Source organism: Sinocyclocheilus anshuiensis, unplaced genomic scaffold, assembly GCF_001515605.1.
Source record: "Sinocyclocheilus anshuiensis isolate Anshui unplaced genomic scaffold, SAMN03320099.WGS_v1.1 scaffold419, whole genome shotgun sequence".
Lineage (NCBI taxonomy): Eukaryota > Metazoa > Chordata > Actinopteri > Cypriniformes > Cyprinidae > Sinocyclocheilus > Sinocyclocheilus anshuiensis.
In genome coordinates, this window is record NW_015548228.1 from 1274967 (window position 1) to 1302328 (window position 27362).

At 37.6% G+C, this 27362-nt stretch overlaps 2 protein-coding genes across 4 annotated transcripts in view; one reads left to right on the forward strand and one right to left on the reverse strand.

Moving 5' to 3' along the window:
- Nucleotides 1-1014: 1014 nt before the first annotated feature.
- On the forward strand, nucleotides 1015-21612 carry LOC107654524 (mitogen-activated protein kinase kinase kinase 14-like). Of its 2 annotated transcripts, none has more exons than XM_016441623.1 (16): nucleotides 1015-1127; nucleotides 7975-8209; nucleotides 8312-8351; nucleotides 8485-8659; nucleotides 12706-13080; nucleotides 14565-14699; nucleotides 14813-14942; nucleotides 15097-15225; nucleotides 17613-17711; nucleotides 17811-17968; nucleotides 18111-18261; nucleotides 18345-18695; nucleotides 19515-19624; nucleotides 19835-19973; nucleotides 20815-20915; nucleotides 21008-21612. In XM_016441623.1, exons 2-16 carry the CDS (start codon nucleotides 7984-7986, stop codon nucleotides 21224-21226), a joined length of 2538 nt encoding a protein of 845 aa, XP_016297109.1. In that variant the 5' UTR covers nucleotides 1015-1127; nucleotides 7975-7983; the 3' UTR covers nucleotides 21227-21612. The 2 variants fall into 2 exon arrangements, with proteins under 2 accessions (XP_016297109.1, XP_016297111.1); XM_016441625.1 differs by lacking the exon at nucleotides 1015-1127 and adding an exon at nucleotides 5697-5768.
- LOC107654525 (apoptosis regulator BAX-like) overlaps nucleotides 15755-27362 on the reverse strand; it is a 15738-nt gene continuing 4130 nt past the window's right edge. The window contains exons 6-8 of one of the 2 annotated variants that reach the window (XR_001630344.1): nucleotides 26622-26726; nucleotides 22523-24030; nucleotides 15755-15765 (exon numbers count right to left, since the gene is read on the reverse strand). Coding sequence is in view for 1 of the 2 variants with exons in the window: in XM_016441626.1 (XP_016297112.1) it covers nucleotides 23932-24030; nucleotides 26622-26726 (204 nt within the window). In the remaining variant the exon portion in view is untranslated. Of the gene's footprint in view, nucleotides 15766-22522; nucleotides 24031-26621; nucleotides 26727-27362 lie in introns of those variants that run through there. The other variant, XM_016441626.1, reaches the window with a different exon arrangement.

Here is a 27362-nt window from a genome sequence, read left to right on the forward strand (position 1 = left end):
GTTGCAATGTGGTCTATGGAGCGGCCTGAAGTGTGCATATGAAGCAGACTCGCTCCCTCGGTCAAAATCGAGGGGTCGAGGGTATGAAGTGGAACGCACTTCAAAATGGCAGCGGGGTTCCCCCGAGGGGAAGTGCTTAGGGAAGTTCGCGAGTGCGTGTCTAAAAGTGGAGTGGAATGCAGCCCTAGACAGCTGCATGAACGCGTTTGTGGTGCCCAAGCATGCTGTCTATGTAGCAGTGTTGCCAGACGTACGATAATTTTGACCTCTGTACGATGTACGATCAATAATGAAAAAAATCGGCTCACTACAGACGCTCTAAATGGGTTGGTGCACACCTCAAGACCCTCAACATCTGGCAACACGCAGGATTCTGATGACAGCGGCTCAGAGGTGGAGTTTGGACCGTCCCACAAGGTACGCCGATGGCCCTATGATTTCGCGATTCGGAAAACACGGATGGAATTGCGAAATCCAGTCAACGGAATTTACTGTGTAAAGCAGAATGTCACGGAATTTGTCAAAGTTTGGATGAATTAATCAACGGAAGGTCATTGCACTTAAATCGTGATATGGACTAGTATCTGTAAATATTAAGCAGCAAAAAGGCTATTTAATATAAATCCTGCATGTTCTGTGTCTGTCTGAATCATAGTCTATGGTGTGAATGAATGTCACGCGGTTTTGTTTACTACACACATACAGCATCTGCCTTCTCACTAAATAGGACATAATAAATACATGAACAACATCCCCAGAACTGCTCTGAGAGTCAAAAATATATAGTCAGACGCGCTTTTGATTAATACAATTTAATTTAACAATTTAAAAAGGAGTCCAGAGAAAAATTGAAATGGAAAAAAAAAAAAACAGAATCCAAAAAAATTTAAATTTGGAATAAAAAAATATGGAATTTGGGAAAAAATAAAATGTATTTCATAGGGCCCTAGCATAGTTATTTATTTATTGTGGTAATTTGAAGGTTGTGTCAAAAAGTTGCTCTAGTCTTGTAGGCAGCTTACTAGGATTTGACACGCATCCTTCGTCTTCCTGTCTCAAAGCGACCAGAAGAGCTCGACAACGTCCGACACAAGACACATTCTCCTGTCTTATTAAAAACTATTAAGGTAAGTCCCCTTAACTTTACTGAATTACCCTTATAGTGTCCGTCACGAAGGCTTGTCTTTAACAGGGACACGAGCTGAATTCACTCAATTCTGTCTCGGAGGATTTTCTCTTGATTTCGTGCGAAATGGCGGAGGCGCGAAGGAGGAAGTTAGACGCTTCTGCCTTTCATCGTTTAAAAACGTTTTAATGCGTTTCTTCATGCAAAAACTCACGAACTTTCAAAAGATTGTTCATATAAATGTCTAAAAGATAACTGAGAAATGAAGTCGTTGGGAAAAGGATTTTCTTGCACAAATCTCTTGGATGTGAAATGTGTAAGAAAAAAGTTACGTTTCTCTACATATTATATGTAACATTAATTAAATAGCAATCATTTATTCAGTTGCTCAACTTTTACATTTGCCTTGAGTGTGCAAGGATCTTCTGTAGTACAATCCACATCCCCTTCATATACAGTACATAAGTGCAAAGTCTATTGTCACGTGTTTAATGTCTATCCTCGAAAGCCTTTATGTAATGAAATGGAAATAGTGTTTCATAGCAACAGCCTTTTATGTATTGTGTGTCTCTTGGTGTTAAAAGTGCAGAGGGGCCCCTGACAGGTATTCAGGGGTCTGTTTGCATTGGGCTGAGCAACAGGTCCAGAACTTGCAGGCCTCCACAGTCCCTGAGTTTAGACTTTAGCAGGACTTACTCAGGCCAAAAGCATCTTGTTCATGTGTGGGGGCGTGGGTGAGTCACTGCTTAATGTCTCAATGTGTGTGTGTGTGTGTGTGTGTGTATGTGTGTGTGTTTCAATCTGTTTTCCTTTAAGGCAATACACTACAAGCAAAACTTTTTTTTTTCATGCACTGGTCAATTTTGAGACTATTTTGTTTCCATAACACGTCTTCTTCTTTCAGACTAGTAGAAAACAAGCATCCAAAAATACACATTCAAGTGTTTAATTTATTACCCTTTATTTAGTTGCATCTGTAAATTTCAATTACAATAGATATCTTGAAAGGCATTTTTCTTAAAATTATTTTTTTTCCCTCATGCCAATTCACTTACACCAAACTTTACAGTTTTATTCCTATCTTTATTCCAAGCTGGTTGTTCATCTATTATTCGCCTGGTTTATATGAATTTTTATTCTTAAAACATGGTGATTTTTTTTATTTCTCGGATGTTGACAGTATTTTCTGATTTATGGAGTGATTGATTTAATATGTCAAAAAAAAAAAATGGTGAATGTTGAACCTGGATTTATCCAATTTTCTGTATCCGTTTTGGAAATGTATGCAAATTAGTGCACTTTTAAGATATTTCCTAATTTGCATATGTAAACAACATTTCAGAAAACTTGCAATACAAAAATGCAATGTGATTGAATTAACTGGGAAAGTAGGGTGATATTTATTAGTTTTACCCTATTCACCTGTAGTGTCTTGTGTTAAGTTGGAAAATTGGTTTTCATGCTTCAACCTGTTTGCACTTTCAACCATCTTTTTGAATGTGTAAAGTAAAAAGGCAGTAGTTTTAAGGGTATATAACATTTATAAGTGATGGAGCTTCATATACAAACATGCACACCCAAGTGTCACCTTTTCCAAGAAAACCACTGTTTTACCACTTAGTACCGTTTGTCTATGAAGTGATAAAGACTGTGTAATTGCCTAATGTCTGGTCTTACAAACACACACACAGTCATTGTGAAGTGGACATTCCCAAAGGTTAAACCAATGTTTTTTGTCACACACTTCAGTGGTAAAAGGCTATCATTATACCTCTTAGCATGTGTGTGTATTTCTTCTCGGCCCTGTCCCTGGCCTCAATACCACACTGTTCCTGTTTGAGCGGTCTGAAACATCCACACTTCTGTATGCCATAGATCGTTGAATCTTTTTGTGTTTTCTTCCTCATCTGCCTGTAGCTGTGTGTTCTCACTTCTGCAAAAAAACTTTCGACATTTAAAAAAAAATGCAGAACCTGCAAGTCTACATTTTTTTTGAATCGGTTGATAATTACAGGCTGTGAGTTTTGATGCGTTGATGAAATGTTAACGTCCGATAACGAGTTTTTGTCTGAGCGTTATAAGCCAAACCGCACCATTTCCCTGAACTGTTAATTAGAAATGACAGATGCAGGGTGTGGCATAACTCCCGGTTCTGCAGTAGCCTGAACATTAATTGACTGTGACAAATGTGTCTAGAAAAAGTTTGCAGTGTGAAATTGACTTTGCTAGTTGTTTTTTCTCGCTTTGAATAATGTACAGATGTGCGATTATTATGTGAATAATTCACTACCATTCAACAGTTTGGGTTGGTAAGCTGTTTTCGAAAGAAGTCTCTTGTGCTTAACCAAGGCTGCATTTATTTGATCAAAACTACAGCAAAAAAGTCATGTTTCCCATGATCCTTCAGAAATCAGACTCTAATCTGCTGATTTGGTGCTCAAGAAACATTTTTATTATTATGAATGCTGAAAACAGTTGTTCTGCTTAAAGGGGTCCTATTATGCTTTTTCACTTTTTGAATTTTAGTCAGTGTGTAGTGTGTATGTTTGGGCATAAAAAAGATCTTCAAACTTACAAATCTCAAAGTCCACTCCAAAGGGAGATATTTCGTTTAAAAAAAAAAATTCCTTTTCAAGAACTACAACGAACGGCTCGTTTGGACTACAGCGTTTGTTTTCCGGGTTTTGTGATGTCACAAATCGGTCCATTAGAATATCATTAAAATAATTCCCGCCTACGGAAATTCGAATGGTTGGGGGGTGGGTGAGGGGCGAGGTCATGGTTAGAAGAACGCTTGGTTGAGTGCATCAGACAAGACGACGACGAAGAAGTGCTGCTGCAGCCTCAAGTTTTTGCAAGTTATTACACATGCACCTCAATAATTATGTAGGTAAATATGTATGTTACACGACGCCACCCTTAACTAAACCGGAGCAGACGGAACTCGCTGCTTTGGCAAGGGGCGGGGCAGTACTGAAACACCATCTAAGCTGTTCGCCAATCACAACGCACTGGGACAGCTGACCAATCACAACATTTAGTTTTTCGGAAGGCGGGCCTTCATCAAACCCGGAACTAATCGAGCCGTTTGTGCCAGGATGGGGAGAAAGGTATTTTAATAATGTAAATTGTGTAAAAAATTATGCGTTTTTTGAACCACCAAGCATGAGAGCATGTTCTAGTACACCCCCAAAACAAATTCAAGACATTGTAAAAGAGCATAATAGGACCCCTTTAATATTTTACTGAAAACCATAGCACATTTTTTCAGGATTCTTTGATGAATAGAAAGTTTGAAAGAACAGAATTTGAAACAGAAATATTTTGTAACATAATAATTAGTCTCTTTTGATCAATTTTAATGCATCCTTGCTGAATTTTTCATTTCCTTATTTAAAAAAAAAAATGTACTGACTTTTGAATGGTAGTGTAACTTCTGAAAAATGTTTAATGCCATTAAAATGTTTCAGCTCCATTTCCTTCAAAGAGAAAATAGTGATGTAATGAAATGAGGTTGTTTATTGTATTGACATATCTTTTAGCTGACAAAGTTATTTCTAACTTGAAAAGCATTCAGTGAAGCAGTCAAACATATATATATATATATATATATATATATATAAAACAAGCAAGGTGTGTAGATAGAAGTCATTTAGGGACAGTCATTTTTATCTGCTATTTTGTATTACATACATTTTATGAGAATGGCTTCTTTTCGTCTTGTCATCAGCAATATTTATATTTGGATAACTTCTTAGTACTACATGTAAAAAAGTATTGAGTAGGATATTACGACAGCATTTTGGATGTAGGCTTTGATATGGAAATCCAGTGACGAGTAACTTGACGTCAGCAAATTGTGAGGTTACAGTAGATGAGCAAGATCTGACCTTTCTCAATTTGATGAGGTCTTCCACGCACTAAACAAAATACAAATTGGACATTTTAAATGCCACTGCTTACCAGTAAAATCTGTTAATGTTTGGTTGAGCGATGCCCGCCTTCTTGCAAGAAAGAATTAGGTAAAAAGAAGGAATTGTTCACTCAAAAATGTATATTCTGTCATTATTTACTCACCCTCATGTAGTCTGAAACCTATGACTTCACTTTTTCTGTGGAACATAAAAGAAGATATTTTAAAGAACATTGGTTTCTCAAAATATATTTTATTGTCCACAAAGAAAATCAGTCATAAAGGTTTAGAATGACATGGGGGTGAGCAAATGATGACAGAATTTTAATTTGGTGAACTATCCCTTTAAGATGATAAATGATAAAAACATAGACACACACAAATGGAAATGAAGGGTTTGAGGTGGATCTATTGGTACAAGAGAAAGCTCAGTTAACGAACGAGAGGCTGTCAGGCAGGTGAAGTTACTGAGAGCCGGACTGCAGCCCGAAGAGGAGGCGGGGAAATGGAGATGGATTTCCCGTAAATCAGCTCTATACAATCAGCGCAGCCGCTCTCAACATGGCAGAGAGCCAGCGGGATCAATCGTCAGAGGTGTAGCTGACTAAAAGAGAGAGAGAGAGAGAGGAGGGACCGGCTGTGATAGTGTTAGTACACGAGTGTTTGGATCATATCATACGAGATCTCTCATGCTTTGCTCTATGCATTTGAAGCTGCATTTAAAAAGCGGTACGTTTTCTTCTCTCTCTTTTGCTTTTTCTTGTGTGCCTGATTAAAATGGGTAAGTGTTTGCTAATCATCATTGAATGCAGATGGCTGAACTGTAATGGAAAGGACAGTAAGCAGCAGTGTCAGTCTCTGCTGGGGTCTCATGTGAAACTGCTCTCAGCATGAGGAACGTTTGAGGAACTACAGGTTGCTCGACTGCATGACTTTCTTGCAACATTTTTCCATTGCTTATGTATGGATTGCTGTCGGATGGATTTTTATCTTCCCACAGTGCTGTGAGTGCTCTCTGAAGTCATTTGGATGACGTAACAGCTTCTCCATTAGCTATCAAAATGGAGGATTCGGCTCCTTGCAGCCAATAAGCCTTTGGCAGCATCTACACGGATGATGTTTAGTTTTAGATGGAGGCCTGTTTTCTCTTAGTGTAGAGGTATAAGAGAGAGAGGAAAAGGGAAAGGGAAAGAGAAAGGGAGAGTGGGACAGATTAACTGGGGTCATATAAAGGCTCACTAATGCAACATGCAGTAACTGCGTGAGACCTTGCAGAGTTTCTCCAGGCTGTGCAGATCTTTCCAGCTGAATGGAACAAAAAGACTTGCTTGTTCAGATTTTAGAGTACTTATGTTGTGAAAAGCCTTTAGGAATAATTATCTTACTACAAAGAAGTTATATTTTTGCGTTTTATAAATGCAATGTTATTTAGTTAAATGAGTGCACATTTATTAAAGCTAGAAAGAAGAAAATGTGGGCCTGCCACCACAATGCTAGAGTAACGTGAGCAGATGCCAGTGTGGTTGCTAAGGTGTTCTGGGGCGCTGTGCAGTTGCTAAGGTGTTCTGAGTAGTTTTAACTTATTGCTATACAGTTGCTAAAGGCTGGAATACACTATACGACTCCGAACATATTTTAAAACGCTAGGCATCATACACTTACCAGCTTTGTAAACAGTCACAGAGGAAAAAACTGGCCATCATTCACTAAACGACTGAGGATCACACACTACCAGACTTTAAAATTGTTCAGATCCCAACAAACTAACGCAGAAACGTGTGTTTTGTTGCTAGATGCGTGAAAACAATACGTGTTCTAAAATCGGATCTAAATCTCAAACAGGTTTGATATCCACCGACTGGATGGATTCAGAGTCTGAAGTTAAAAAAATCAGAGTCTGGGACTATCATAAACAATGTGATTTTCTGTGAATGCTGTCAACTCAAGTCTGCAGGCAGGCTCTCACTTTTGGCGACTAGCGTCAACTACTTCAGACTAAATCGGGGCAGAAATCACGGCAAAAGTCGTGTAGTGTATTCCAACCTTAAGATATTCTGAGTTGCATCATTCATGTCCAAAAGACGTAAAATACAGACCAGAGTTTAATGCTTAAGGCAAGGATCAACTGCTATTTCTCATTCATACTACATTCCATTAACAAAAGCACTACTGTATTTCAAAACAATGAGGAACTAGAAGAAAAAATTTGAAACACACCTTCTGAGGAGTTTGATTTGAAAATGTATCATAGATCTGTCAAACAAGGAAAAAAGATCTTTTATACGTTTACCTCCCACATGTACCCACAGTGAAATAGTGAGAAGTAGTCACTGACGTTAGGTTTATGATAACAAGCTAACTTACTTTTGTAATTCATCAGAGATAATGCTCTGATATAATGTTCTAAATTAGGACTTTTTCAGTTCCAAAATGAGTTCTCAAGACTGGTGAGCATATTTTATCGTGGGTTGTACAACATCATCCCATCAAACTGTCAAAACACAGCGGCGGTGGTGTGAGCCGCACAGCGCCCGCCTTCATTTTGATAAGCAGAAGGCTCATGTTTCGCCCTCAGCGGCTCCTCCCGCTCCACAGATCAACCTTGAGGAGCAGGAAGTGCTAATGTGAAGAATAGAGTCTTTGTGTTGACTGAAAACACTGAGAGCAGTGTCCTCTGTTGCCTTTAGCAGGTACAAAGTTCAGGCTTTGTGACCGATCATTGTTAGAGGGAAGATTTAATGAATTTGTATTTGAAAGAAAATATCCTCCCCTGCCAGTCAGCATAACCAGCACCGGTTAGTGAAGGCCAGGTGTGTGGGATTTTTTCCCACAAAACGGTTACGATACGTTTAGTGATACACATCCAATGCTACTTCTGTCGAATAAGCAATATGAGACTGAATTGATTTATTGATCTTTTTTTTTTGTTTCGCAGAATTTCAGGATGCCGCGAATCTTGAACTCCACTGTCCCGTTCTCCCACATGGCCCAAAGGGACATCAAAGCTCTCAACTGCCCCAGCTCGGGCCCAGCCTCTCGCACAGAGAGCAAAGGAGGAGAGCGGGACAAAACAAATCAGTTGAACATCTGGACAGCCGTGTATCGTGGAACTGCCGACCATGAGTGGACACAGAGAACCGAGAAACAGTCCATTATTGCACAGGCAGAGTGTAAGTACCGAGACTGAAACGGATAAACTCATTTGATTTCACTGATTTGTCAGTGTTTTTTCCAAATATACATTTGGGCTAAATTGTTTTTCTTTTTTACAGGTGAGTCCCAGGATTCACAGGAGTTCTGCCCCAATGGCAGGTAAAGTCTTATGTGACTGTCACACAATCGCGTGTTCCATTATGTTCTCTTTTAATATCAGGACTTAATATATCACGGCAACTAAATTATTTTCTGACATTTATTTACCACCACAAAACGGGTTGCATTTTAGCATCTCCTCCCAGTCGCTTCTTGGAACCATCTCTCGCAGTCGGCCCAGAAAGAAACGTCATAAGAAACATCGGCGAAAGCGGGACGAGAAGGACAGCCGAGTGAGTGAGTCCGTGGGAGTCACTGGAGTGCCAGAACAGGACAGCGGCGAGTGCCTTTCTTCATCTCTCATTCAGGTTAGACTGAATTAACTAATTACCGTAGAGCTGAGGGGAGGGCATTACACAAATGGGTTTGAGTTCAATAAAAGATATATTCAACGGCTTCGTTCCAAAACGTAATGTGCTGCTTTGATGCTTACCATCTAAATCCTCTTTATATTCATTAAAGGGTCGTTGTTCATGTCAAGTATAACACTTGTTAAATTGTGACATCAAATTCTGTTTCCGGGTCCGAGCATCTACTCAGTTTTGATACTGAATCAATATGATCTCAACAGCCGTTAATGAGCATAATTAATTTAAAGCACATCTGTAAGCTAAGCATTTGTCCTGGACACTAATATTTTAACAATTTACAAAAGATAAATCACTCTTTGTCCAACTTAGACCACATCCTTGGTTAGGATCATGATTTATCAGTAGTAGCAGTGTTAATTTCGTCAACGAAGACGACGACGAAAAATATTCGTTGACGAACATTTTTTCTGTGACTAAAGCCCTATTCGGACGTTGACTAGTTTTCTAAACTACGTTTGAGTTTCGATTCTTACCACCTGACGTCTGCAATTTTGATGTACCAATTCGGACGGGACTAACATCTCCGTGTTTATTACAGAGGTGGGAGGGTCTGTTTTGTACATCTGGGGAGATGGTCCTCACTGCAGAACACAAGATCCAGGGGGCGAGGTTGGATCCAGATCCAACTCCTCCCACCTTACATATACCTAAACCTACCCGTCTCCACCCCCTGATCCCTAAACCCACCCATCTCCACCCCTAAACCTACCATCTCCACCCCCTAGATGTGGATCCAACCCTGCCCACTGGATCTTTGTTCTGCAGTGAGGGGCTACTGCATCTGGGCGTCACAGAGATCACGCATATTGCGTATAGTCATTCGGATTTATTACCATTAGTATTATCACACAAATACCATGGTGAAGCTAAATGGCTAGTATAGCAAAACCATGTTAATGTGTGGTTACTTTAGTTGAACTATTTAATTTTTTTTTATTTCTTTGTAGTAAACCCATGTTTAATTTTCATAAAGGTACATCTGTAATTAAAAAATGTAATTGAGTGCAGAAATGAACGTGAGTAATCTTACCTGATGCTGATATTACAATAATACAAGTCTTAACAGTTTACGTGATCTGGCTCTTGATTTGATTATTGTTATTTTTTTTATTATTTCTTTGCCGGGAAGCAAATATATCAAACATGCGTGCGGTAAGAGCATCTACGGTACTTCACGTTGGCCAAAACACACAAGGAAACGCGTTGTGAAAAAAAATATCACCGGCAATCACAGACATTCGCATTCGGACGGGATTAGTTTTCTCAGAGGATCACTTGAGTTTGCTGAAAAACAGTAGGTAATTTGCTCTGGAATTTTTACAGAGGTTGTGTGAGAAAAACACAGACGTGGTAGATTCGGATGGGATTAAAATCACCAAGTACGTCTGTGAAACACAAATTTCTCTAAACAAGTCCCGTCCGAATAGGGCTTAAGAGAGAGACGTTGACGAGCTAAAACTAATATCTGATGATAAAAACTATGACGAAATTTATGCCGCATCTTCGTTAACAAGACGAGACGGGACTATAATGTTATTTGAGGACTACCAGACATTCAAAATACATCCTATAGGCTACTGTCTTGTCCTTCAAAATGTGCGTCCCTGTCATTGGATTGCAATCGGATAAGGGGCAGTTGCATATCTAGTCTCAGTATGGCATCTTAGTAAGTGGATGGATAGACTACCAAAATGCGAACTAGCGATCTGAAAAAATGGCCTCAGCACCCGAACGGGTAGGGATAAGGTGACCAGACATTCCGTTTTTCCCGGGAGTCACAATTTGTTGTCGATTAACTTAAAGTTAGTGAAGATAGGCGGAATCGCGCTGATAGAAGTGCTCCTTCTTAAACCTACTGTATCTGAAAAATAAGTTTAATTTGTATCTCTTTCGTATTTGTCTTATTGTGTTATTCTGCTTCATTTAAAAAAATTATAAATGATATATATTATATATGAACAACTTTAATTTTTGTAAAAAAAAAAAAAAAAAGTTGCTCCCTTTTCACTATACTGTTAAAGGGATAGTTCACCCAAAAATGAAAATGGTCATTTATTCATGTTTTTCCAAATTCAACCCTTGATTCAAATTTCTCATAAGCTTAATTGATTTGGTCTAAAGAGAGAAGAATTAATGACTATTTTTGTTTGAAGACTACATATAAAATAGCTACCAAAATAAATGTTGGTAACTGCAGTTTGACTAAAAGTAATGACTAAAAGTTAACAAAAATGTAATGACTTTTCGTCGACTAAAACTATGAAAGACTCAAATGACTAAAATGTGTCTAAGACTATTAAGCATTTTCGTCTCAAGATAAAGACTAAGACTAAATCAAAAATGTCTGTCAAAATTAACTGAGTAGTAGTGTAGCACAATTAGAATGGACTGTTTTGCTTTTGGGATCTGATAAAGCGCTTGGACCCAGAAAAGGGCACGTGTGACGTCAGACAGACTTAACAAGGGCATTAAGATAACTATAGTTGTAACATTTTAATAATCATTCTAATTCTGTAAGAAAGTCCACACCACAGCTATAATGATAACGACAGAGGTAGGCCTGTCACGATAACAACTTTTTGTTGTGCGATATATTGCCCCAGGAATAATTGCGATAAGCGATATTATTGTCATTTTAAAGACCATTTTATATCACTGAATATATAATCATAATGTAACAGCATAATAATGCAAGAAGGCCTACACACTTCCAAATGACAACAAACGTTTAATTTTTAAGAATATTTAGATCATGGAAATGAAGTATCAAAATATTAGATACCTTAAAAACCCTGAATAAATAGTAAATAAACATTTTCTAACAAAAAGTGCAAAGTAGCAATTTGAATAAAAGAAAAATACACAGATTTTTCCCTGACCTTCTTTTCTCTGTAAATTAAGGGTGCACACTATTGCTGAAAAGCACAATCCCTACTTAGCAGTCAGATGTCCGTATGCACAAAGGCACAGATCCCTAAACAAGATCATATCTGCAGATGAAACTTTGTTTGTAGAAGCATTTTTTAAATTTGAACGAGCAACTCATGACTACACCACGTTATGTACGAGAAGCTGCAAAAGACACAGGCACAAGTGGAATGTACAAAACATGGTGACATTAATTTTTAAGTAAGTATAATGGGCGATATATTGCGTCACCAAAAATTATGGAGGTCATGTACATATATTGCGCGATAAGTCGATATATTGATTATTGCGACAGGCCTAGACAGAGGAACAGTATAATTGGAATCACTTTTAGAAATTTTTTTCCAGCTGATGAACAGTAAAAACATTGTCAGCCAAATTGGTGCAGACGCTAATACATTTCACATTATAGTTATTGTTCTTAGTGTGAACAGGCCTTAACTCTGTTAATGAACTAAGCAGTTGAATCCAGCAGTATCTGACATTAGCATGTTGCTAAGATAACAGATTGAAACTAATAAGCACAAAGCGCAACCTAATATTGACTGAATTAGTGCATTTCTAATATAACGGCACAAGTTCTGTTGATACTGTTCAGTAGTAAATATAAAAATGGTTATTTACTACTTGCAAATTTTCACTGATCTTATCACAGTGCACCCTGGCATTACGTAATACATGAGGGATGCATGTGAAACAGCCTTAGGTTTTCTCTGTATCTTATCAGCATAGTTTTGCTGGTGTCTAAAAGTGTTACCTAGGTAGGACGCACACTATGTTTTCCAACTGAATATATATAAAGATTACCTGTTGATTTAAAACTAGACTCTAGTCTCAGCTGTGTTTTTATAATGTCTAAGAGGGAATTCAGTGATTAGCTAACTATCGAGTCAAACAAAGCTTGTCTTTAGCTCTCCCTAGAGGCCTGAAGCACTTGATATAAGTGACACATTTACAGGTCCAAATGGAATTTTTACTGACATTGATTTTATGCAGTGCTTTTCAAGTGGCTTTCTCTCTAATAGTCCAATCAACTTTGTGTCCTGTTGTTTCAGGTTAGAGATCCAGTGTGCATCAGCAGCAGCAACAACAGTAGTACTACATACAGCAGCAGTGGCCTCAGCACGGAGAGGGTGTCTGTGCAGGAAACAGAGGGCCCGTCGTACTCTTATCCGTGGGAGTCCCGGCGGACCTCCTTACCCAGACTCCCCTGCTGCCAGAGCTACAGCCAAGACAGCGAGGAGCTGAATTCTCCCCTGAGAAGTGAGACTGAATGCCCTCTGGCTGTTACAGCCCTGAGGAACTTTGTAACAAGCGAAGATCGCTGCTTTGCATACGGCTTTGTCAAAGATGTGCTGAGAGAGGAGAGAGAGAGAGATGAGGACGAGAGAGAGGAGAGCGACAAGAATGAAGGGATCCTGTTCAAAGAGGTGATTTGAAATGGCATTTAAAACATGACGTTGAAGCATGTTGAAATTGACACATGTATGAACTCGTACCGAAAGAGCGTGATGCATAGATGTGTTCTCTTGCACGCAAAGATACAAATTGACATACAAGTACACAACCTATAAGTCATACAGGCACACACAACCTGATTCCTCTAGAAAGACAATACAGATAAAGACAACATAGGCTTACTAATACAGAGAGGAAGAGAGAGAGAGTGAGAAACACAAGCACACATGCATGCATGTGTACACAGCCAGAAATTGACTTGCGGTTTTGATTTCCTGTTTTTCTTGCGTTCAGCAGGGTTTCATGTTTACCTCACCAGCCTAGTTCTGCTTAGGGAGTTTCCTTGCAATAAGCAAACAGTACAAAAAACGTCTTCACACACTTACTGTGTTTGTCATGTGCTCTGAAATTAGACATTTTCAGTGATTCTGTGGAGCTGCATCAGTATTGAAATTATGGCCTTTACCGATAAACATGGTAGATAGCATAATTTGTTGAAAAATCTTAAAACAAAACTAAAATAAGCCAAAGTAATTTATTTAGCCATTACAACATTATAAGGTACATTATGAAAGATGGCTGAATATTTGCTGCACATGTCTTAAGTAACATTATTAAGTTGTTCTACTTTTTCAAGAAATGAAACTTTTATTATTTTTATAAACAAATGCACAGAATTTAGATATATACTACAGTTCAAAACTTTGAGGTGAGTAATATTTTTTTCAAAAGAAATTAATACTTTTATTCAGCAAGGATGCATTCAATTGATCAAAAGTGCCAGTTAAGACATTTATAATATATGCTGTTCTTTTGAACTTTTTATTCATCAAGAAACTTGAAAAAAAATGTTTTTAAAATTGATGATAATAAGAAAGGTTTCTTAAGCAGCAGATCAGTATATTAGAATGATTTCTGAAGGATCACGTGACACTGAAGACTGGATTAATGATGCTGAAAATTCAGCTTTGCATCACAGGAATAAATTACATTTTAAAATACCTATATTCAAATAGAAAACAGTTATTTTAAATTGTAATAATGTTTAACAATATTACAGTTTGTTTTCCTATATTTTTGATCAAATAAATGCAGCCTTGGTGAGTATAAGAGACATCTATTAGAAATACTAAAAAAATCTCATAGACCCCAAACTTTTGAAACTTTTGTAGTGTAGTTACGTGCACACACAGATAACCAGATTTTAAGTGTCAGATTTAAAGATTCTATGCTTTTTTGGTCTAAGTAAATAAAAAATGAAAGCGAAATTAGGTATACATTATTATGTACAGTATGCAAAATGAGGGAAAAGGTAGTCTAAATGGGTAATGCATGTACACAGTAGCTTTTTATATTTGTCACTATATTGTGTATTGTAACATGGCTGGATAACGGTATTGGCCAGTACACATCCATAACATCGTTTGACATCAACATCTCGCATCCCTTTTTTTAGGGGCTACAACCAGTAAATTATGAGTACAGAGAGGGACGGGAATATGAATGCTGTAGATTTCTCAAGCAGGGCTCCTTCGGAGAGGTCTACAGCATCAAAGACAAAGGCACCGGCTTCATGTGTGCCGCCAAAAAGGTATTTGTGCCCTGCTTTTGTGTCCATCTTATTATTCCGGCAGATGGCACTGCTGGCATTCAAATGCAAGTTACTGTCTGTTGATCTGTAGATGCATGTGTGTGTGTTTTCAGGTGCCGTTGGTGAGTTTCAGCAGTGAGGAGGTGGGCTCGTGGAGTGCCCTGCAGTCTCCTCAGGTGGTGGAACTCTTTGGAGTGGTGCGTGAAGGTCCTTCCATCATCCTCTTCATGGACCTTAAATCCAGTAAGTGCTCAGAAGTGCCTTTGTAGACACAACAAACAGCCTCTTTATTCCTTCATCTGTTTCTCAGTTCCTTATTTGACATATCTGGTGTTTTGCTCAAAGGAAGTGTTTTCTGGAGAGATGGAGATGTTTGATGACTTTGCACTCTCTTTAGGTTCTCTAGGACAGCTGGTGGAGGAACGAGGCCGCCTGCCAGAGGATCTGTCCCTGCACTACCTTCAGCAAGTATTGGGGGCGCTAAACCAACTGCATAGGAAGCGCATCCTTCATCTAGACATCAAAGGTGCGTCCAGAATGTGGGCTGGATAGTTAAAAATGCCACTGAACCATTTGATTGGTTGAGAGGGGTGGAAGCTACGTGGAGTCTTAAAAAGTCAAAAGCGTGAGCATTTTGCATTTTTCTGTCCTCTCTTCACTAATCCAGACTGTCTCTATTTCACTTATGTGGAAAGATGACATGATATTGACATTTAACGTCTCCGTGTTATTTATGTGGAAAGTTGACAATGCGTTTTTTTTTTGCACTTCCTTATTTGGGATCACAGTTCTTTGGAAACCACATAGAGAAATGAAAAATCACAAGTGAGATGTCCTTAATATCGCAATTGTTTCTTCTAAACAGCAATTCAGATTAAATGTGGAAGAAATTGAGACTTTTTTTGTGAAATAAAATGGCCCTCTCACATTTCCACATGTATATTCAGATATGCCACAATATCAAAATAATGAAATGACTAAAACTGAAAAGTAGAAATATAAAAAAAAAAAATCCAATAACATTGACAAAAGCACATAACACTATTACTAAAACTTAAAATGAAAACTGAATATATATATATTTATATATATATATAAACTAATTCATAATATGAAAGAAAATACTATAATAGTGTAAAAACACAAACATAACATTGAAGTTTACTGTAACTGATGGCCTCCATACCTCCTGAGCTATAAAAGAGTAATATATGTGCAATAAAATAGCCTCATGAATTGGTTCTTTTCAAAGTTACCACAGAAAACTGTAAGCAAATGACACATTTTTTAAACAAATGTGTTACGTAAAGCCATAAGCAATTTAAAGAACTATAGATTTGCTGTTGAGGACTTTAAGTTGATTCTAATGCTGTCTTTTGTGGCTGGGTTTAGTTGTTTTTCCCGGGGATAGGGTGAGACAAACAGCACCTGTGGGGAGAGAGAGAAAGGAGATCAGAGTACAACCCAGGGCTGGGAATTTCCCACAGCATGACTCATGTGGTTCAGATGAGGGGGGAGGGAGAAGAGACTGAGAGATCAAGAGAAAGAAACTAGACACTGACTGAAGAACTGACCATATATAATGCAGATGGACACAGGAGATTAAATGAGCAGCTTTATGTCTTTATCAGCCATTCAAATTGATAAACGGCAGTTCAATTCAAGCAAGCAGTAAAGCAAACCTTTCTACTCTGACATCTACAGTGCCATCTGCTGTCCAAATAGTCTGATTATCAGTCATTTCATCTAGACTTTTTTTTCTTCTTCAGTCAACAAGCTGTGGTTTGCAATTTAGAAACCGAAAGTCTCACACACTCCAATTTGAACTTTTCCTGGAACCGTCCAGTCGCCAGTTCTAGAGCAGAGACTTATGGGAAGAGATGTGCCCACTGGCAAACATACTTATTTTCTAAATACACATTGCTTGTCTAATTGAGCATGACTCAACAGTATTGCATTGTGGAAATAGATGCAATGAAACAGCCTTTTAAATGGCTTGCACTTGTCCGGGTTACTAGTTAATTTAAACTAGTAGTCAGATAGCTATAGTTTTAGGCTACTGTATATGTACTGTATATATAGGTACTGCACCCATTCTAAAATCTAACCAATAGTTAATGAAGTAATTTAATCAAGTGTAATGTCAGTGTACTGAAGGTTACAGAAATAGAAGCAAATTATGATCAGTTTGAAGCAGAAGCACTATGATTTTGATGCATCAAGATGCTCTTGAGGATGGTCTGGAACTTAAGCCTTCATTTCCCAATCAGAAAACCTCAAAAATGGGTGTTTGTGATGTTTTGAAAGGGGAGAAAATGTTTGGGGTTGGTAAGCGTTTTTGAATATATGTAAAAAGAATTGTTTTATGCTCACCAAGGCTGCATTTAGGCCTATTTGATAAAAAATACAGTAAAACAGTAATATTGTGAAATATTATTACAACTTAAAACAACTGTTTTCTATGACTAACTGTAATTTCTTCCTGTGATGGTGAATTTTCACCAGCCGTTACTCAAGTCTTCAGTGTCACAAAATCATTTTAATATGCTGTTTTGGTGCTCCAGAAACATTTGTTATTATTATCAACGTTGAAAACAGTTGTGCTGCTTTATGTTTTTTGTTGAAACCATGATAATGTTTTTTCAGGATCCTTTGATGAATAGAAAGAACTGCATTTATTTGAAATAGAAATATTTTGTAGCATTATAAATGTCTTTACTGTCAGTTTTGATCAAATGAATGCATCCTTGCTGAATAAAAGTATTCATTTCTTTTATAAAAAAAAATCTTACTGACCCCAAACTTTTGAATGGTAGTGTACATCACATTGTGGATTTCTTCATATTTCAGTTTCCTGTTGATTTATATTCTTAAAAATACAGTCATTTACATTTTAGCTCACTTTATTTTCAGCGGATAATATTTTGCTGTCAGAAGATGGGAAAGATGCATTCCTGTGTGACTTTGGATACTCGGAGAGATTGGACAAACAAGGGCTTAGTTATTGTAAGAGTAAGTACATTTCATTATAGCCTCAAATATATTTCAAGTGAACATAGACACGCATACATAAATGAATCAACTCTTTTTTTTTTTTTTTTATGTGTTTAGGTCTGAAAGGCACAGAAACTCATATGGCACCCGAGGTGGTGCTCAATGAGCCGCGCTCTTCAAAAGCAGACATCTGGAGCAGCTGCTGTATGCTTCTGCACATGCTCAACGGCTGTCATCCGTGGACCCGCTACTATTCCCGCCCACTATACCTCAAGGTTAGCTACGATTGGAAACCGTTTAAATAAGCCCCTCCCACTTTTAAAGTCACATTTAATTTTAATTAGAGTTTTGTGAAAACTACATGATTTGCATCGACCAGACACGTACAAAGTATTGTTTGTGTTTGCATGCTGACAGATAGCAGAAGAGCCTCCGCCAGTGAGGGAAATCCCATGTGACTGCAGCTCCTATACAGCAGATGTCATAAGATCAGGACTGCAGAAAGATCCAAACAAACGAGCCTCTGCCAAAGAACTCTTTGTTAAAACTGCTAAAGCACTTAAAGAAGGTAACAGTAAACAACCATGAAACACATACGAATGGCTGTGTATTAAATGTTACACAATTAAAAAGTCATACATTTATTTGCAGTGGGGGGACTTCACAGCCCCGCGAGAGGAGGAACCTATCAGAAGCCACTGGGGAAGCCAGAGAATCCAGACTCCGCCCATTCAGCCACACCCACCACATCCCACCACACCACGCCCTCTGATAACTCTGAGCAGCAGTGGATGAGCTTGGAGCACAAGAGGAGAGCGGGTGATGGAGAACGTCATGACAAGCCAGACAAGGTAAAACAGTGGAAACGGACAGAGGAGACCAGAAACGATGACCACTCTCCTCCGAAGTCACTGCTCCACATTCAAAGCACTTCACCTGAGCCACAGATCATCAATAAGACCGAGCCAGAACCAACAGTGCCGGAAAAAGAGCTGTGGAAAGGTGAGCCGCCAATTTGCAAATTGTTTCCTTTGTCACTTCTGGTAAAAATGACACAAAATAATAGAAATGGAATTTGAAGCCACTTAGTTTATTAAACACACTATCGTAGAAATGTTTGGGGTCAGTAAGATTTAAAAACAAAATAAATTACATCTTTTGTTCAGCAAGATTTGATCAAAAGTCTTCCAAAATAACACTGAAAAGATCTGTAAACATCACTTTCCATGACTAAAATATTAAGCAGCACAACAATTTTTAACATTGATAATAATAAGAAATATTTGCAGCAAATTAGAATGATTTCTGAAGGATCACGTGACTGGAGTAAAAATTCAGCTTTGCCATCACAGCAGTAAAGTATATTTTAAAGTATATTCAAACAGAAAAAAAGATTAAAATTATAATAAAATTTCAGAATTTTTTTTGTATTTTTGATCAAATACCTACAGCCATAGTGAGCATAAGAGACTCCTTTTAAAAATAAATTGTACCAACACCAAACTTTTGAATGATAATATAGAATAAATATTTTTTAGATGTGAATTATTCAAGAGATTGCAGCATTTTATTTGGTAAATGTGTTCATATAGTAGTTTATGCACATGTATTCTTAACAAATAAAATTGTATCCACCTCAAGCAAACGTATACGTTTTGTATATTTTATTGTCGTTTTGGTGTCATTTAGCATTTCTTCTATCCCATATCCCAAAATTAGCATCAAAAATATGAGGATGGAAACTCAATATCCTTTCTTGCGATTACAGCCATCTGAACTGCAGCTTTGCAGGATATAACACTTTTCTCGCTCTCTCTGCAGATTTCTATGTGAGCAGTCTTTCCCATCCTCATTCTGCTGAGCTGCAGGAGCAGTGGCTCTCTTGTCTCGGTAGCGACTGCTTTTCCCCTAGAGAATACTGGGACAAGAAGGTAAACAAACCCAAGCATCAAGTTCAGAATGCTGAATATGAGGCAGCCTGTAATTCCCCACAACCTGATACATGTCTAGTAAACACATTAGAAGGATATTAAGAGTGACGTTTAACTTCCTGACGACCATCACCTGTTGTTTGCTAGTAAAGCATCTCAGTTTAACCAATCATCACTTACTTGAAATTCAAAGGTTTTTTTTCCTTCCAGGATTCAGGGCGTTGGTCATTCGGTCCTGGTGATGACCTTAGCTCAGGCGTGTTTTCTTACAACAGCCAACAAGATGGCCAGAGCTTCAGCAGGGACTGGCTCGCTCCCAAACATCAACCCCCGCCCCGCTGCTTTGACGGTGTGTGAACAACTCCTGATTACTTTAGAGAAATGCAAAGCATCATTACATGACCAAAGAGTTGGCATGATACCAAACTGTTAGCAATCCGTACATTGGTTGAATTTTGTGATACTCGATATCCTGGAAAAAAAACATTATGCTATTTAAATTTGAAGTACACATGAACTATGGCATATACACTACCGTTCAAAAGTTTGGGGTCAGTAAGCGTTTTTAAAATGCTTTTTTAAAGCCTCCTATGCTCATCAAGGATGCATTTATTTGATCAAAAATACAGTAAAAACAGCAAAATTGTGAAATATTATTATGATTTAAAATAACTCTTTTCTATTTGAATATATTTTAAAATGCAATAAATTACTGTGATGCAAAGCTGTATTTTCAGCATCATTACTCCAGTCTTCAGTGTCACATGATCCTTCAGAAGCCATTCTAATATACTGATTTTATTATCAGTTGTGCTGCCTAATATTTTGGTGGAAACAAACCATTATAAATTTTCCAGGATTCTTTGAATAGAAACTTCCTAAGACATAACAGTATAGTAAAGAAAATATTGTGCGGTAAAGGTTAATTATTCAGGTTTTTCCAAGTAATTACTTATGTATAGTCAGTAATAAGGAAACATTCAATTAAATCAAGAGCAGTTTTATTAATATTATCAAAAACAGCAAGTCTAGAGACATATCCCATATTTAAGCATTTCTATTTTTTCGCATATTGGCACAGTTAAGCTACAAGAACTCTCATTCACTCATGCTGTTGGTATGAGATATTTTTAGATGACATTTATCAGGGTTATTTGTGCCATGCTCACATCTGTGCTTTGTTTCTTCAGGGGTGGATGTTTATATTAGGGACTTTGACGGGAAATGCTTTCACATTCGGGAGACGCCCGGGGTGAAAGTAGGCCACGTTGCAAGAGGAATCAGCGATCAGGTAAACTGTGTGTGTGTGTGTGTGTGTATAGAACACGTTTTATTTGCATTACTCTTTGTTTGCTAGAGGTTCAAATCTTCTCTCTCGTGTAGATCTCAGAGAACGTGTTCAGTCTGCAAACAGAGGATGGTTGCTTGGTGCCCCTTGACAAAGAGGTCCTAGAGAACAGCCTGTTTTTGCGCTGCGTCCCGGCCCCTGACTCCAGCCACTATCATCAGTACGGACACAACCCCTGCTGCACCCTCGGCCCCGACTGCAAACTGCCATGGAGCTGGAGGATCAGAGAGGGGGTGCTGGAGACTAGAGACTGATCTCTCCATCTCCATCTGTTTCTGTCAAGCTTTCTGTTCCAGTCAAAGTACCTGTGCATTGAATTAGTATTCGTGAATCTCATCTGGGCCTCTCGTCGGCCAAACTTTTGAGCCATTGTCATGTTATTGATTTACATTCTCAGTATTTTGTTGTTGTTTTAACTATGTAGGTCTTTTGTTGCGCTGTGTTGTGAAGATCATCGTGAGCCTTCAAAGAGTCATTTCATGATTAATGGCAAGTTAGTCGATCGAGTAAGTTTTCTATGTCAGTACGGTTTACCTGTGGGACATTAAGATGTACATCAAAATTTTAAATAATCATCGATCTCCTTTCTAAGAACTGTATTTTAGAGCCTTTCAATAAAAATACACTTTTTTTTTTTCGCAGTTGTCCCAATTGTCTGTTATTAATGGGATGTTGAGTATTGTTGTCTTTGTAAATATTACACTGATGATCTTATTGCATTAATCATTCGAAACTAGTAAAACTAGTAAGCTGAAAAAACACATTACATCAATGTAATTTTAGTACTATTTATTACTACTTTAAATTTTTATATTTGAGCTTCATTTTAAGTTTAGTTAAGGTTTTGGTCATTTGATGTGCCTTGTAATTTTTATTAGTTTTTGTTTATAAAAAATTATATTAGCTTTATTTTTATTTCAGTTTTTGTGTAAGAAATGTTACTATTTCAATTAAACAACTAACCTATAATTTACATAGATCAGTGACCTAAGCTTATGTCAGTTAGTTGTCATGGCAACATTTCTCATTTTTGTTTTAAGTTATTTACATTTTCATCTAATGGTTACATTGTTTCGGCTTTATTTTAGTTAACAATAACAACACTGCATTACATACAATCAGAAGTTTGAACAAAAAGCTGAATTGGTTTCTTATGATTTTAAAGACATTTTCATCTAAAAGCTGATGCTTAAATGCTTCCAATTAGTTTTTCAGACAACTGATTTTCCAGACAATGAGAGAAATTTTGAAAGCATGAATTGGTCAGTAAAGGAAAACCGGCTATCAAGTGTCTAGCATACATGTGAACTTCTTTAATACTGTTAGAAACATCCCAGGATGCATCTAATGAAGCTGTCTAAAAGAAACCCAGATGAAGCTGAGCTACTTATTATATAGTTTAAATTGAACATTTACTACATAATTCCTGTATGTTCATTTCCTAGTTTTGATCCTTTACTGTTATTTTCAAATGTGACAATTTTAGAGTAACTCTTTCTCTACCAAAATCAAAACACACACCACACATTTATATTGAAATCCATAAAAACAATTTGTTTCATTTTACGGCTTACAAAACAAACTCATGGGCTCACACAGCAGACAGACTGCCTTAGGGTGCACAATTTTATACCAGTTTACAAAGATGTTGAAAAAGATGAAAAAGTGGTGGCTAATATCATAAAAAGGCCAAGGCACTATCAACGAAAGAACCAAAAATAAAAGAATATGAAACTACCCAAACAACCAAAAGATAAAGAAACAGGTATATATAAAAAAGAACAATTGCATGTAAAAGTAGGATTGTGGGTCTGGCTAACCATCTTAAAAATACAGTAATGAGAAGACCTTGCTGAGAGGACAAGCTCAACTAATCGGCCTGCAAGTCCTGCAAGACCGAATGTTTGCACCAGCTCAAGCCAAGCGAGCTGCTTTTCGTCAAAGAATCTGCACCTGCAAGTCTTTGGATTGTCGAATCCAAAAGGAATTTGAAAAGGAAAATATTTGGTTCTGTAAAAAACACGATCATCATGGCTCAGAGAAGTTCACTGCATTTAAGAGTCACTAGTATTGTCTATCCCTGTCGTAGGAGGGGCTCGCTGACAAAGACACGCCCACATACCAGAACCAGAGTGCTGATTGGTTGGCTGCACTTCCCAAATTCGGTTGCAAACATTTCATGAACTCTTAAGAGGCTAAACCTTCAAGTACAATCAACTTTACAGACATTGTGTAGCCCCTACCATGAATAACTAGAGGAGACAGTGGAAAAAAAGACGAGGAGGATGAGGAAGAGATAGGAAATTAAAATATCAGCAGAATACAGTCTGAGCCCATTCCTACTCTTTCAGATGACAGTGCGCTAAAAAAAGACAGATACAATTATGCGTTTATCATAATAATAATAATATAGCCTATTAATAATAATAATTCCATTTATAAGCTATTATAACTATTTACCGCATGTAATTTTGACTGTAGGACAAAAAATAAAAATAATATGAGAACTTAACTTAATATGAGAAATTTCTGCATTGAGACAACTTCAACAGATTAAATCAAATACCAATACAGTCCTGTATACAACCTAGACACCCATAAGCCCAAACTAAAAATAAATAGCTAAAATCAAGTCTAAACCTGAACTCTTACGCATTAATCTCTGATTTTCAGTGCAAATGTTATCAAGGTTTAAAGTTGTAGATGAGAAAGAGCACAAGCTCAGGAGTAACAAGAGTGGCTCGAGACATCTGCATCATGCTTGACTCTCACTCTTTCCTCCTCTCTCTTGATTAGTTGAGGCCGTTTTCAACTCTCTTATTTGTCTTTTTCTCTGTATCTCTACTCCAGATCCCTTCCTCTTCCCCCTCATCTTTTCTGTTCTCTTTTGCTGGTCTGTTTCACTCGGTTCGTCGTCTCAACTCTTTCTTCTCTTGCTCTCCACCTCCTGCCAGTCTTTTCACATTTTGCGGATCACCACTACTGTGGTGAGCACCCCAGCCAGGAAAACACCAATAGTCTGCCATGTCGGGGTTCCGAAATAGGAGCGGATTCCCTCCTGTGGGAGAAAAAAGGGCAAATTTGACCACATATTTAGCTTTAATAAAAAAAAAAAAATCAATCAATTAAAATAAACTAAAATCAACAAAATGCTACAATGGGATAGTTCACACAAAAATGAAAATTACCCCAAGATTTATTTTTGAAAAATAATTATATTTAAAACTTTATAAACTGTAATCGCTAGCTTCTGCTACCTGTCATACACGTGTTCACGGTGTTCCAGCGAATGATGTAGGCAAAGTCGTGGCCTAATAGAGAGTCGGACTCATAACCCAAAGTTGCGGGTTCGAGTCTCGTACCGGCAGGGATTGTAGGTGGGGGGAGGGAATGGACGGCTGCCCACTGCTCCGGGTGTGTGTTCACGGTGTGTGTGTGTTCACTGCTGTGTGTGTGCACTTTGGATGCACTAATTCCGAGTATGGGATAAATGCAGAGCACTAATTCCGAGTATGGGTCACCATACTTGGCCACATGTCACGTCACTCACTCAAAGCGTAAGCTCCAGTGAGAAGTGACGAACATGGAAGCGCACAGGAAAGAGCAAAACAAAACACCGGTCGTGAATTAGAAGTACAAAATGACGAGGATTTGTAAAGAAAAATGTTGGAGGATTTCGATATAAGCCAAGAGGAGACTGGTTTTCCTTTGATGTAAACAAAACTCTGTTTTCGTGAAATTAGCATATTCTCACCGGAGCTTACGCTACACCTACGTCATCCACTGGAACGCCTCACTTTCGTGAACCCACGTACAACAGTTAACAGAAGCTAGAGATTACAGTTTATAAAGTTTTAAATATGAATATTTTTTTCTTATACATCGCTTTATTTCAAAAGGCCTTCGTTAACCCCCTGAAGCCGTGTGGAGAACTTTTATGATGGATGGATGCACTTTTTTGACCTTCAAAATCTTGACCTCAATTCTCTGCCAATATAAAGCTTGGAAGAGCCAGGACATTTTTTTTTATATAACTTTGACTGTATTTGTCTGAAAGAATAAAGTCATATACATGGGGTATCATGGGGTAATTTCCATTTTCGGGTGAACTATCCCTTTAATAATATTTTATCAAAAAGTATTAGGTTCAATAACATTTCTGATTGTTTCCACGATAAAGAGAAAATATTTTAAATAGAAGAAAAAAAAACTGCTTTCATGTTGTTGTTTTTTTCCCCTCAAGAATGCTTTACATATTTTATTCAAATGAGGGATGTCAATTTTCGGTCATTTCCATGATCGATCGTCGTTTACATTAACGATCAATTAATCGATTAATCGTTAACTTTAATGCAGCAAAATGCGTCTATTGCAGCAGCACGCAGTCACCGGCATGACAGGATGTCGACAATTAATCGATCACCGATTAATCGTTGACATCCCTAATTCAAATGGTTTAAAAGTTTCTCTTAAAGGGATAGTAACGCCTTTATTCAACAATTCGTCTCCTCCGCTTCCCCCAACAGCGCCATTTTGGAGAGTATCACATATGTAAACAACGTATGCAGTTCTGTGTCAGCAGCACCATACACGGATAAGCTGTTTACGTTGTTTACGCTTTGATCTGAAAATAAACAACATATACGCGTACACACGTTGCATAAGTTGTTTATGTATGTCATACTCTCCAAAATGGCACTATAGGGTGACGCGGAGGAGACAAATTGTTGAATAGAGTCATTATTTTTGTTTTCTTTGCGCACAAAATGTATTCTCGTAGCTTCGCAAAATTACGGTTGAACCACTGATGTCACATGGATTATTTTAACAATTTCCTTGCTATGTTTCTGAGCCTTGATCGTGTATGGATCCTTGCTGTCTATGGAGGGTCAGAAAGCTCTCGGATTTCATCAAAAAATCATCTTAATTCGTGTTCCGAAGATGAACGAAGGTTTTACGGGTTTGGAACGACATGAGGGTGAGTAATTAATGACAGAATTTTCATTTTTGGGTGAACTATCCCTTTAATGAGTCATGTGGTACAGAAAAAGAAATCACGAATTTATGCTCGTGTACACACATTGGTCATTATTTAAAAAGAAATTAATATATTTTTAATGGTACTTTTTTAAAACTAATACCATGGATTATTAATTTAGAAATTTAATTACATTTCAATTTGTCTTTTTTGCTGACATAATTATTATGCTGACATAAACATTAGTCAATAATTGCATAGCCAAACAATACAACCAAATCCTTTGATGAATAGAAAGAAGAACAGCATTTATTTGAAATGTAATCTTTCGTAACATTGTAAATGTCTTTACTGTCACTTTCAATCAATTGAACATGTCCTTGCCGAATAAAAACGTCAATTTCTTTAAAAATATATGATCTATGTATGGCTTTATAATTTTATAATGTATGACTTTTGAACGGTATTCTATGTCTATAGTACAGCCGAGATATTCTGCTTCACATTAAGTTCACATAAGTTAAATGTTCATGTTGTTTTTTGCATTTTGTTTATCACGATATCAGTGCATTTGGTTCATTGTGGCCCGTGTTAAAATATCACATCGACACCCGATGTTTAACATGATTTTAAGGAAGTCACTGTGTAAGGAATTCACTGTCAAGACTTACCCATCCACCCTGTTCCCTGATCCAGTTAATAACGTGTTCCTGAATGTAGGACATAGTCCAGCTTATGATGGTTCTTATGATGTCAGGAATCCTGGTTATAATAGCCTAGGAATACAAGAATAAGAAAGACAAATATTTAAAGGGGTCATATCATGCGATTTCAGTTTTCAGAGTGTTACAAGCTCTTGGTGCATAAAGAAGATCTGTAAAGTTGCAAAGACTAAAGTCTCAAATCCAAAGAGATATTCTTTATAAAAGTTAAGAGTCAGCCACGCCTACCTAAAACGGCTCGTTCTAACACGCCCCCACATGTCTACATCACTGTGTGGAAATATTAGCATAATGCAGCCCAAATGTGCACGCAAAGAAAGAAGGCGTGGTTTCAGGAACAGATGCAGCCATGTCAGGGAGACGCTGTGTTTCAGTGCGAAAGCAAAAGCACTTTATTTGGCCTTCCGGAAGTAGATGCAATTAGGAATCATTGGTTAAGATTTATTTACAACAGAACAGCACAACCCAGATGTTCGAATTTGTGCAACGCATTTTATGGACAACAGTTTTTTTAACCTAGAAGAGTACAAGGCAGGCTGGTCACAAAGGCTATTTCTAAAAAAAAAAAAAAGTGTCAATTCCTACTTTGCTATGACAATCTGACGCTTCTGGTTCTGAATCAGCGACTGTAAGTATGTTTTGTTATTAGTTTAAGTATTTGCTATTGACTGTTCAAATGCGGAGTTTTGC

Bases quoted from the DNA above. Each gene is read 5' to 3' on its own strand.
- LOC107654524 (XM_016441623.1), top strand. From the start codon at position 7,984: ATGCCGCGAATCTTGAACTCCACTGTCCCGTTCTCCCACATGGCCCAA. The intron at 14,943-15,096 runs GTAAGTGCTCAG...CACTCTCTTTAG, and splicing joins CTTCATGGACCTTAAATCCA to GTTCTCTAGGACAGCTGGTG. The intron at 18,696-19,514 runs GTGAGCCGCCAA...CTCTCTCTGCAG, and splicing joins GGAAAAAGAGCTGTGGAAAG to ATTTCTATGTGAGCAGTCTT.